Source organism: Stegostoma tigrinum, chromosome 36 (assembly GCF_030684315.1).
Source record: "Stegostoma tigrinum isolate sSteTig4 chromosome 36, sSteTig4.hap1, whole genome shotgun sequence".
Lineage (NCBI taxonomy): Eukaryota > Metazoa > Chordata > Chondrichthyes > Orectolobiformes > Stegostomatidae > Stegostoma > Stegostoma tigrinum.
This window is the reverse complement of record NC_081389.1, coordinates 1,889,344-1,899,636: the sequence shown is the minus strand read 5'-3', so window position 1 is coordinate 1,899,636 and position 10,293 is coordinate 1,889,344. Positions and strand designations below refer to the sequence as shown.

Below are 10,293 nucleotides of genomic sequence, written 5' to 3'. Positions count from 1 at the left end.
TTCACAACATTGAACCAATCCTGCGTAAGAAATATTGTAAGAAATATTGTTACGTCATCACGGGTATAAAGATGAGGGCATTTGGAAAATCAGGGAGAGCCAACTGCCAAGAGCAGCCAAGCAACACCTATTAGCTCTCAGAGAAAGCATCACCTAATTAAAAGGTACCACAACATTTCGAGGTAAAACTCCTCACAGAAGCAATTATAGTGAAAAATATCCCTGACAGCAGAATCACCAGAAGAAAGGCATTTGTGGTGTGAGTTTGACATGGGAAAGGCTGGAGAAGGCAAATTGTTGCAGAAGATAGTCTGTGCAAACTTGGAGAGATTATGTTTTAATTTATCATTGTCTTATTAATTGAGTTTATATCAGTGGGAATTGTGTTTATTTGAACAACATTCCAGTAGGATTCAGGCCAGTTGGGGAGTAGTTAGCACTTAGTTGGCAATTGTTTGGTTTGCTCGCAATTCTGTTAATTTTTTCATTGTTATGACAAAATAAATAAATTGTTTCTTGTTATTTATAAAGGAGATCAGGGATGTTCTTTCTTTTAACCACTCTTTTGACGGATTACGAGGGGAAAGACGAGCTTCTCTGGGAGTTTCAGGGTAATTATTAGAAGGGAACCTCTGCTTCCATTACAATGGATTGCAGCTTGTGTTTTGGTTTAATTATCAGAGGAGTTCAGCCATTCCCTCTCCGTAACAAGATGGATATAGATATTTTGAGTGAGTGAGTAGTAAAAACCTGGTAGCTAAAATATAGCATGATATACCAGAACTGAAGAAGAGTCACTGAACCCAAAGTGTTAACTCTACCTTCCTCTCCACAGATGCTGCCAGGCCTGCTGAGTGTTTCCAGCAATTTCTAATTTAGTTTCTGATTTCCAGCATTCACAGTTCTTTCAGTTGCTTCCTTGCAGTATCCCATTGGTCACATCCTGCCAATACAAGATTGACCTATTTGTTCCTACCTTCCTTACATTAACTAATCCTCCATCCGCGCTCATATATTAATCCCATCCAATGAGTTCTAATTTATCTACTAAACTCCTGTGTGGGTCCTTAGAGAAAGTCTTCTGAAATTAAAGTACACCATATCCATTAGTTTCTCTTACTCTGAAAGTAATATCCTGAAAATCTCTGAACAGAGATTGACCAATGTGAGTCATAAATCAATGCTGACTCTAATCAATCTCAAGCAAATCATCATTTTCTAAGCATCAGTCATCACATCCTTTAGAATTTCCTTAAAATTGACATCAGGCTAACGGTCATTGAAACTCTACAGTGTACAATCAGGACATTTAGCCCATCAAGTCCACACTAACCCTCCAAACAGCAGCCCACTCAATCCCTGTAACCCTTCATTTACATTGGCTAATCCACCTAGCCTGCACACCTTGGACTATGGCCAATTTAAGCATAGCCAATCCACTTAACCTGCACATCTTCGAATTGTGGGAGGAAACCAGAACACCCAGAGGAAACCCACACAGACACAGAGAGAACATGCAAACTCTCAGAGAGTAGTAAGGGAATGGAATGCTTTGCCTGCAATGGTAGTAGATTCGCCAACTTTAGACACATTTAAGGCGTCATTGGACAAGCATATAGACGTACATGGAATAGTGTAGGTAAGATGGGCTTGAGATCGGTATGACAGGTCGGCACAACATCGAGGACCGAAGGGCCTGTACTGTGCGGTAATGTTCTATGTTCTATGTTCTATGTTCCACACAGACAGTTGCCTGAAGGTGAATTGAACCCAAGTCCCTGGTGCTATGAGGCAGCAGCACTAACCACTGAGCCACCTTATGCCAGCTCTATGTTCTCATTGTCTCTCATTCCTTTCTGAAATAATTTGAAATAACATTTCCAATCTTCCAATTCACAGGAACAATTCCAGAATCAATAAAACTTTAGGAGTTGATCACCAATGTTAATGGGATGTTAATGTACATGTACAATTTAAATTTTGAATTTAAATATTTCTAAATCAAATACTTAGTCACAACTTGGCATCAATTCAGGGCTAATGTAGACAGATTTTTCAAGAAGGATTATGGGGAAAAGGCAGGGACGTGGAGCTGAGGAATAGCAGATCATTCATGATCTCAATGATTGGCAGAGCAGACTCAATGGGCCGAATGGCCCACTTCTGATCCTACGCGTTATGGTCTAACACACGTATTACCTCTACAGCAACCTCTGTAAATTTTTTGAGACGTGGATCATCAGGTCCCATGGATTTTCAGAAATTAAATTAGGAGATGCTTCCGTACACAAAGTGAATAAAAGTTTGGACACGTCTTCTGAAAATAGCTATTGATGCAATTATAATTTTAAAATCTGATTGATGTTATGATTGTTGTTTGCCAAATCTTTTGGGATCTGGAACAAAGATGTAGAGTTAGAACAAAGGTGCTCTCATTGAGTGGCAGAACAGGCTTGAGATGTTCAAAAAGTGACTGGTGTTATTTCCATGATCTCTCTGTCAAATAGACCAGTGAACAGATACTACAAGCAACAATGAAGAAGCTAAATAAACCTTCCTTTTATGAGAAATGAAAGCGACAAATAGGCTTTGCACATTCCTTTGTGATTTTATTTCCCAATTCATTCTGCTTCTGTCCAGTGCATTCAACTTCTTGGAGTGAAGAAATCTACTTTTGCTTCACAGAGCACAGAAACACAGCTAAAGAGGTTATTGCTCAACATTTCTACATCTGACATACAAAAGTGCACAAGACCGTGTGAAATAAGATACACTTAATAAACTTCAGATGATTTACAACATCAGCATCAAAAACATCAAAGAGATCTGTCAACATTAAAGTAAAAACTATAACATTAATGCAAACCCTGGACCATCATTGTTCAATATCAGTGAACATCATGCGCCTGGTGATCAGATGATCTGGCAGCTAATGGGCTTTCCCCAGTAAAACCACTGTGGGTGCAGCTACTCTTTAACATAGATCCTCGTACACACGACGTCATTAGCAACCAGTGTCTAAAATGAAAGAAAAGACAAGCATTTTATCATTAGAACTAAGTTACTCCAAGACCCTGCATTTCTTTACAGAACATGCAATGTTTAGTTTCAGGAACTAAATTCAACAGCAAAATATAAAAGATATCATGAGGGGCCTGGAGAGGGTGAATAGCCAAGATATCTTGTCCTAGGGCAGGGGAGTTTAAAACTTGAGGGCATAGGTTTAAGGAGAGAGAGGAAAGATATGAAAGGGACCTGGGAAAATCTTTCCCATGCAAAGAGAATGGAATGAGCTGCCAGAGGATGTAGTGGAGGCTGGTACAACATTTAAAAGGCATCTGGATGGTACATGAATATGAAGGGTTCTGTGGGATATGGCCTAATGCAGGCAAATGGGACTAGGTTAATTTAGGTTCCCTGATTGGCATGAACGAGTTGGGCCAAAGGGTCTGTTTCCATGCTGTACAGCTCTATGACTGTATGACTGTAAATACCTTTGAAGTGTCGTCACTGCTCAAGCGAATTTGCACATAGCAAGCACATGCACACTGGGAAAGCATGGTAACAATAAGGTAATGAGGGATAGATATTGCCTGGGTCAGTGGATTAGTGACCCAGAAGAGCAGACTAGTGTTCTGAGGACATTACATCAAACTCCACCATGGGATTGAATGGGATTAATCATGTCACCACATCTATCATCGATTGTTATCAAACACCATCAGACTCACCAGTATCCTTACCGGAACGAAACCTGCCTTCTAACCTGGTGTTGTCTATAAGTGACTCCAGACCTACAGTAATGTGGATGACTTTTAACTGCCCTCTGAAATGGCTGAGCAAGTCACTTCATTTAAGAGCAATTAGGGAAGAGCAACAAATGCCTTGCCATCGATAGTGTTAGGATATGAAGTAGTAAAGAAAGAGTACAATTAAAATGATTAAAGGACATGGGTCTAGTGCAGGAAAATGGTATACAGGTAAAAGATCAGCCATGATCAGATTTAATGGCAGAGCAGGCTTGAGGGGCCAAATGGCCTATTCCTACTCCTGTTGTCATTGTTCCTATTTCTAGTTAACACTACCTCATTTCAGAGTCATGTTTATAAGAAAATCAAAATCACCCACCAGTATTAACTCATCGTTGACCAGTTCCCGGGTCCAGTGTGTTTTTGGTCCACTGCCACTAACAAGAGTCTGCTTGCAATAGATTTTGTTCTCATTTTCCCAGCTGGGAAGACTCTACAATAAAGAAGAAGAAGACATTAAGAGGTACCAGTGGAGCACACAGAAATAATCTCACTCTGCACAATGTTCCCCAGCCTGTCATGTTTCACTTGTTAGTTCTGTACACAGCTTCCTCCTCACTATGACCCTAGATGCGAGTGTTCAATTTCTCTCCTAGACTCTATCCTTCAAACCAGAGGCCATGAAATCAAGTCCTGCCTCTGCAAGTGATTTTTCTATTGGGGCATGCGCACTCTGACAGTGGACATTTTGTTAACTGTCCATTAATTTGACTGGCTCAGCGTGGCCATTTCAGGTACGCTTAACAGCCAATCATATTGCTGTGGATCTGGAGTCACTTGTAGGTTAGACTGGAAAAGAACAGCAGATTTCCCAATGTTATATCAATCTTGTACTTTCATAGCCATTATTAATCAGATTAACATTCCCGAGTTACTAACTAGTTGAATTTGAATTTTTTGGTGGAATGCGTACTTATGTCATTGTGAGAGCATGGAATGCGTTGCCAGCAGCAGTTGTGGAAGCAAGGTCATTGGGGTCATTTAAGAGACTGCTGGACATGCATATGGTCACAAAAATTTGAGGGTGCATACATGAGGATCAATGGTCGGCACAGCATCATGGGCTGAAGGGCCTGTTCTGTGCTGTACTGTTCTATGTCCCGTGTCACATGGACTTGGATATGTGATGGTTAGTGAAATATGTTCTCCTTATGTTAAGAAAATTAATTTATTAATGTAACCTTCTGTGGCCACATTCAGGCAATCGATTATGAAAATGGCTGGATTTACATAAAAACCCAACAAGGTCTACTTTTGCCTCTCAGGAAAGAAAGCCACACAGTCTGACCTAGGATTGGCCCAATCTTTATTGTCAAAGTAACTGGGAATGTGCAGGTAAAACTGTCATAAAACACTGCAGGCATAATTTCAGAAAGTATTCAAATGCTAAAGTACCAAGATAGACAAAGATCATGCAGTTGGCCCAAAAAAAATTACATTCCTACTGGACTAGGAATCAATTTATCTTTTGTTGCAGATTCAGTAAATAGGTAGGTGGGTGTAAAGTACAGATGTAAATCCTTTTTAAATAAATTAGATCTGGCACTTATCCAAACAGATCAGAGATAATAGTCATTATCTACTGAACTCGAGATCAGAATTTATTGCTCATATATTGAGAATTGGGTTGTTGTGTTGGAAACTCAGAGCTGTACTAACTGTGCTTCACCATCTTGGAGATGGCATATTTGAATTTCTGATTGCCGTGCTCACATACATTGTGGTGTGAGTGAGTGAGTGAGTGAGTGAGTGAGTGAGTGAGTGAGTGAATGAGTTGGGGGCGGGGGTGTGGGGGAAGAGGTGGGAGTGAGGGGGGTGCAGAGAGGGCTGAAGGCCAGTGATGCTGTGTGCTCACATTTCCACTAGCTGCCCCTGATCCTGGGTGAGGCTTAAGGAGAGAACACAATGCTGTACATTTAGCCCTTCCTCCTACCGTTAACCTAAAAGTCTATCTTCGGGGAGCTTCACTGCAGAGATAGCCAACTATCAAATGGAAATACAGATAGAAAAACACATTTAATTTTGTTTACTGATTTTGAAGAGTATCAGTGATTATTGCTTTGTGGCTTTAAGATTATAAGGGGGTCATTTTGACTTTATTCTAGAATATAAACTACAAGGGATTCAGCTCATGTCATGTCTCACAAACATACCTCACAGAAAAAGGCCATTCAGTCCATCATACATTCCCATCCCAGTCTCTTGTTCTTCGGTCTTATCTCTCCAATTCATAATCAGTCATACCCATGGTGTCCCTCCAGGCTGTCAAACTCATTACACTTTTCATACTTCATTACTGGGTTAACCTTGATTTGCCAAAATCTCATCGTGATTTACAAAAAAAAAATCCACAAAGAGTTAAGAAACCAGGTTGGAAAAATCCAATTCATTGTTCTAAAGAAGTTGTAAAATGTCACAATGGAATGATCACAAAGTGCCTTCTCTGCAAAATGCTACATTTGTATTTGTATGAGTAGGCCATTTCAAGCAACCAATCCAGTTGCTCAATTTCGCTCCCCAATTGCAGATAGCCCCCAATCCAAACACCCCACAGAAGAAAATGAACAAATCACCGAAACAACTTTTAGAAACACTGACAGGATTGGCTTTCTCTCTCAGCTGGCCAATTATGTACAGTGTGCAATTGAACAAAATTGAGTTAATTAAAAACTAAATAACAAAATTGGCTTACAGTCTTCATGCTGGAAATTCATTCAATAAATTCAGAACGCAGACTCCGCTTTCTAGCAGCACAGCAAAACCTCATTTGAACTTTAGACTTTGGTTCAGATTTAACATCTCCATGCCTCCATATATAAAGAAAACTTCCCCAGTCCCTTGAATGTACTTGCTGCGTCCAGGCCCCTGCACTTGACTATATATGACAGTTACAGTCCCAGTGTACAAAGCTCACTGACCAGTTCTACACTACCTCAGGAAAGAGAACACCTCTACTCAGTCAGAAGGTTGTGTGTTTGAGTCTCACTGTGGAGATTCAAGCAAAGGAATCTAAGGCTGCACAGTGAGTAAAGGGAACTGTCCCTTAACTCTGGGTATAGCCATTGAGCACATTAGAAAGAAGGCATGGTCATTGTGAGGCCAGAATGCATGGGTGTGCTAGTGTGCTGGTGCTTTTGACTCTAGATGAGATGTTCTCTCTTACAATGCTCTGGATATGGTGCTGTTCAATACACTTTGTTCACTGTCACATAGTGGGATAACCCACATTTACCATACAGCAGGGAGACCTGTCCTTTGGAATGAAACATCAACCAGAAGTGCCAAATGCCCTGTCAAGTGAGTGTAAAAAGTGACATGGCTCTATTTTGAGGAAGAGCAATAGAATCCTCTTCAGCGTCCTGCAAATACCCTCAGCCAATGTCATGAAACACAGATGCTCTGACCATTTATACAAGACTGCTCTGAGCAAATTGGCTGCTGATTTCCTCCTTTACTACACTTTAAAGGAAGTTCTTCTTTGGCTGTAAAGTGCATTGGAACTTGCTAAGCTCATGAAAGGCGCTGTAAAAATATAAGTTTCTTGTTCATTGTCAACTGGCTGTCTGTCAACGTGAGTGTTGGGCTCTGAAGCCAGCAGCTGCTGTTTGGTTGAGTTTGGACCCCAAGCTCCCTCACTCTCTGATTCAGGGAAGGCATGTCAATGAGCTAAGGCCAGGAGAGCACCAATGAACAGGAGACAGTGGGAGAGAGAGAATATTTCAAATTCCCATTTTTCCCAAGCCTTGCGAGATCATTTGAATGTACTCAGAAGCTGCTCAGATTTTACTGTGAAGGAATTTATGTACAGTATCATTACTTTCATTGTAAATAGACCAGTGATTCCCAGCTAATGATGAATTAGTCACCCTTCATTTTAAATCACTAGCTGTAACCACCCCCAGCTTGTTTACTCCATGTTAATGATGCATCCTGTCTCAATATTACATGCTCCCCTTTTCTATCAGATATCTCCCTCTCTGTTACTGTGTGAAAAATGCTTCTCATTACCCCCCCCCCCCCCCCACCCCGGATGGGGCAACTACTGAATTAAAGAAACCAACAAACTGCTGGAGAAACTCAGCAGCTCTGCGGAGAGCAGGTTAATGTTTCGAGTCCAGGATGACGGCTTCAGAACTGAAGACTCTTCTGAAAAATAGTCATACCGGACTGGAAACGTTAACACTGTTTTTCTCTCTCCATAGATGCTGCGAGACGTGCCGGGTTTCTCCAGTCATTCTGCATGCTCATTTCAGATTTCCTTCTTCACAGAGTTTAACCAGTTGCATTTAATGCTGCAAACCGGGTCGCAGGAAATACTTAATCAATAGTTTGATGCACCGGCTAATTCAAAGAAAATGACCTCTCAGTTAGGCAGGAATTAGTTTCTGTGCATCAGTTTGCGTGATCACAAAATGCTTCTCTTACTAAACAAGGGCAGGTCAGAATAAGGTGTTGGTCACTCTGCCCGCGGGCATTCACCTTGCATTTTCTCCCGTCCACTGTCTCCTCCTCAAACTCCTCTCCTATTTTGAAGTTGATCTCGGTGGTCCTCACTGCGGTGGAGGTTTTGATGTAGAACCGGTCCCCGTCCTGCCGGATCTCCACTAGTGGCTTTGATGCGGCCGTCACAGCCACCTTCCTCAGCATAGCGCTGACCCCTGGGCAGTGACATTTAAAGAAACGGTCAGTGCAGGGTGGAAAGAAACACAGCGAACTTTGGAGAAACTCAGCAGGTCTGGCAGCTCCGGTGGAGAGAGAGAGAGATAGAGTTAACGTTTCGAGTCCCGTACAACCGTCCTCCAGCTCGGGGTAGATTCGAGAACAGAGATTGGGGCAGATCGTGATGCACTCAATTGTTTGTCTCTCTTTAATTTTCTGTCTCTGGGCATGGAGGGTTGTGGGGCTGATATGGAGAAGGCACCCCAATGCCTTCGATTGCAAAAACGCGACGCAAATTGCCCCGAATAATGACCAGTTCACAGCACAAATCAAACGCTCCGCTTGTGGAGAACCCCAGAGAAGGGAATTCTGACCCAGATAACACCTCCATCCGCCCCGCGTTCCAAAACACCACCCTCACTTATACACCCACATTCATTTATAAAGAAAACTAAATGCACCCGGGTTAAAATGAGCAACAGTCTGGCTCTAGGAGCAACCAGCCGGAGGACTAAATGTTTCAGAAGAGCTGTTGGATGAATCCTGGAAAAACGCGAAGAAAACAGAAGACAATTATAGGGAACCACAACATTGATTAATTCTCAAACTAGCCTTCAGTTTTGGCGGCGTTTTGTTTTAATATTCGGAAAGATGAACTGATCAATGGGTTTATCTATTCTGAAAGATTAACGAGGAGCAGTCCCAGCCTTAGATCAAGATTTAACCTGAATATTGAGACAAGCTTCATATCTCTGTACTGTCCAGCCTAGTAACAGGCAACTACAGTGATCCCTGGAACAAGACATTTCAGCCTTACCCAGTACTTTCAACAAGTCGTCAAAATTCTCACTGCTCTTCATCTTCCAAGTGCCTGCAAAGTTGGGCATTTTGAACGGGTCTCTTAGAATCTTGGTGCTCCTCAGCCGAGTGACTGCTGCTTGCTAACTGCTGTCAGACTGCCCGACTCCCAGCTGCTGTCTTGTCAAACTCCGCTGCTCATCACACGAGAGCTCGCAGCTCTGAATCACTAAGCGAGTTCCCAGAGTGTGAAGCAACCCCTCTGCACCCTTGTATTTAAAGGGACAGGGGCCCCTTTTGTTTGGTCCTGCAAATGGATTGGGGCTCCACTCACTGATGGAGTACCCTCGCTGCTTTCAAATTGGCTGAAGAAAGAAATCCGGTGCCAATTGATTGAGCAGTAGTAAAGGCAGCATTATCTTCCATGACCAACAGCCTGGGCAGAACGCTGCTTTACATATTTATCCCATCCACTGAACCATGGCCCGTGCACCAATCTGTCATCCTCTGCAATATTCCGTGTTGCCTACCTACTGGCCCAGTCATGGATTTCGAAGGCCTAGTTTGTAGTTCTGACAGTGAGGCAGCTGTTGTAGGGTGAGGTGCTTGATACACACTGTCTCTTGATTTTAATTTTGTAAGTTCTGGAAAAGGAAAATTTCTTTGCGCCCCTTCCACCGATCTCCAACTCCACCTTGGTTTTTATACATCCATATATAAGACATTACCTGGAGTGACACATACAGTTCTGCCCTTTCAGGAAGGATTAGCATGTGCACAGTGAAGTTTCACAAGAGTAAATCCCATGGAGGACGAGCTTCTTTGGTGTGGACAGACTGGAGAAGCTGGGACTGGTTTCCTGAGAGAGGAGATTTGATCAAGATGTTCAAAGTCATGCAGGCAGCACAGAAAAGGACACCTCGTTCCTGTTGGTAAGACAATTGAGAACCTGAGGACGCAGCCAGTGGCTGTGCAGTGATTGAGGTTAATTGACTAGGTAGGTATAAAGGCGAGAAGGGAGAACTTT

The 10,293-nt window shown here is 42.3% G+C and overlaps 1 protein-coding gene across 1 annotated transcript; it reads right to left on the bottom strand.

Annotated features, from left to right (window-relative positions):
• Window positions 1-2,585: 2,585 nt before the first annotated feature.
• On the bottom strand, window positions 2,586-9,525 carry crabp1a (cellular retinoic acid binding protein 1a). The gene is made up of 4 exons (XM_048520730.2): window positions 9,286-9,525; window positions 8,289-8,467; window positions 4,129-4,242; window positions 2,586-3,018 (listed from the first exon to the last, which is right to left on the bottom strand). The coding sequence occupies exons 1-4, from the start codon at window positions 9,353-9,355 to the stop codon at window positions 2,968-2,970; spliced, it is 414 nt and encodes a 137-aa protein (XP_048376687.1). The 5' UTR covers window positions 9,356-9,525; the 3' UTR covers window positions 2,586-2,967.
• Window positions 9,526-10,293: the final 768 nt, after the last annotated feature.

Excerpts from the sequence above, each read along its gene's own strand:
- crabp1a (XM_048520730.2), bottom strand. The coding sequence starts at position 9,355 with ATGCCCAACTTTGCAGGCACTTGGAAGATGAAGAGCAGTGAGAATTTT. Across the intron at positions 8,468-9,285 it reads CGACTTGTTGAAAGTACTGG|GGGTCAGCGCTATGCTGAGG; the intron begins GTAAGGCTGAAA and ends GTCACTGCCCAG. Across the intron at positions 4,243-8,288 it reads TGGACGGGAGAAAATGCAAG|AGTCTTCCCAGCTGGGAAAA; the intron begins GTGAATGCCCGC and ends TCTTTATTGTAG.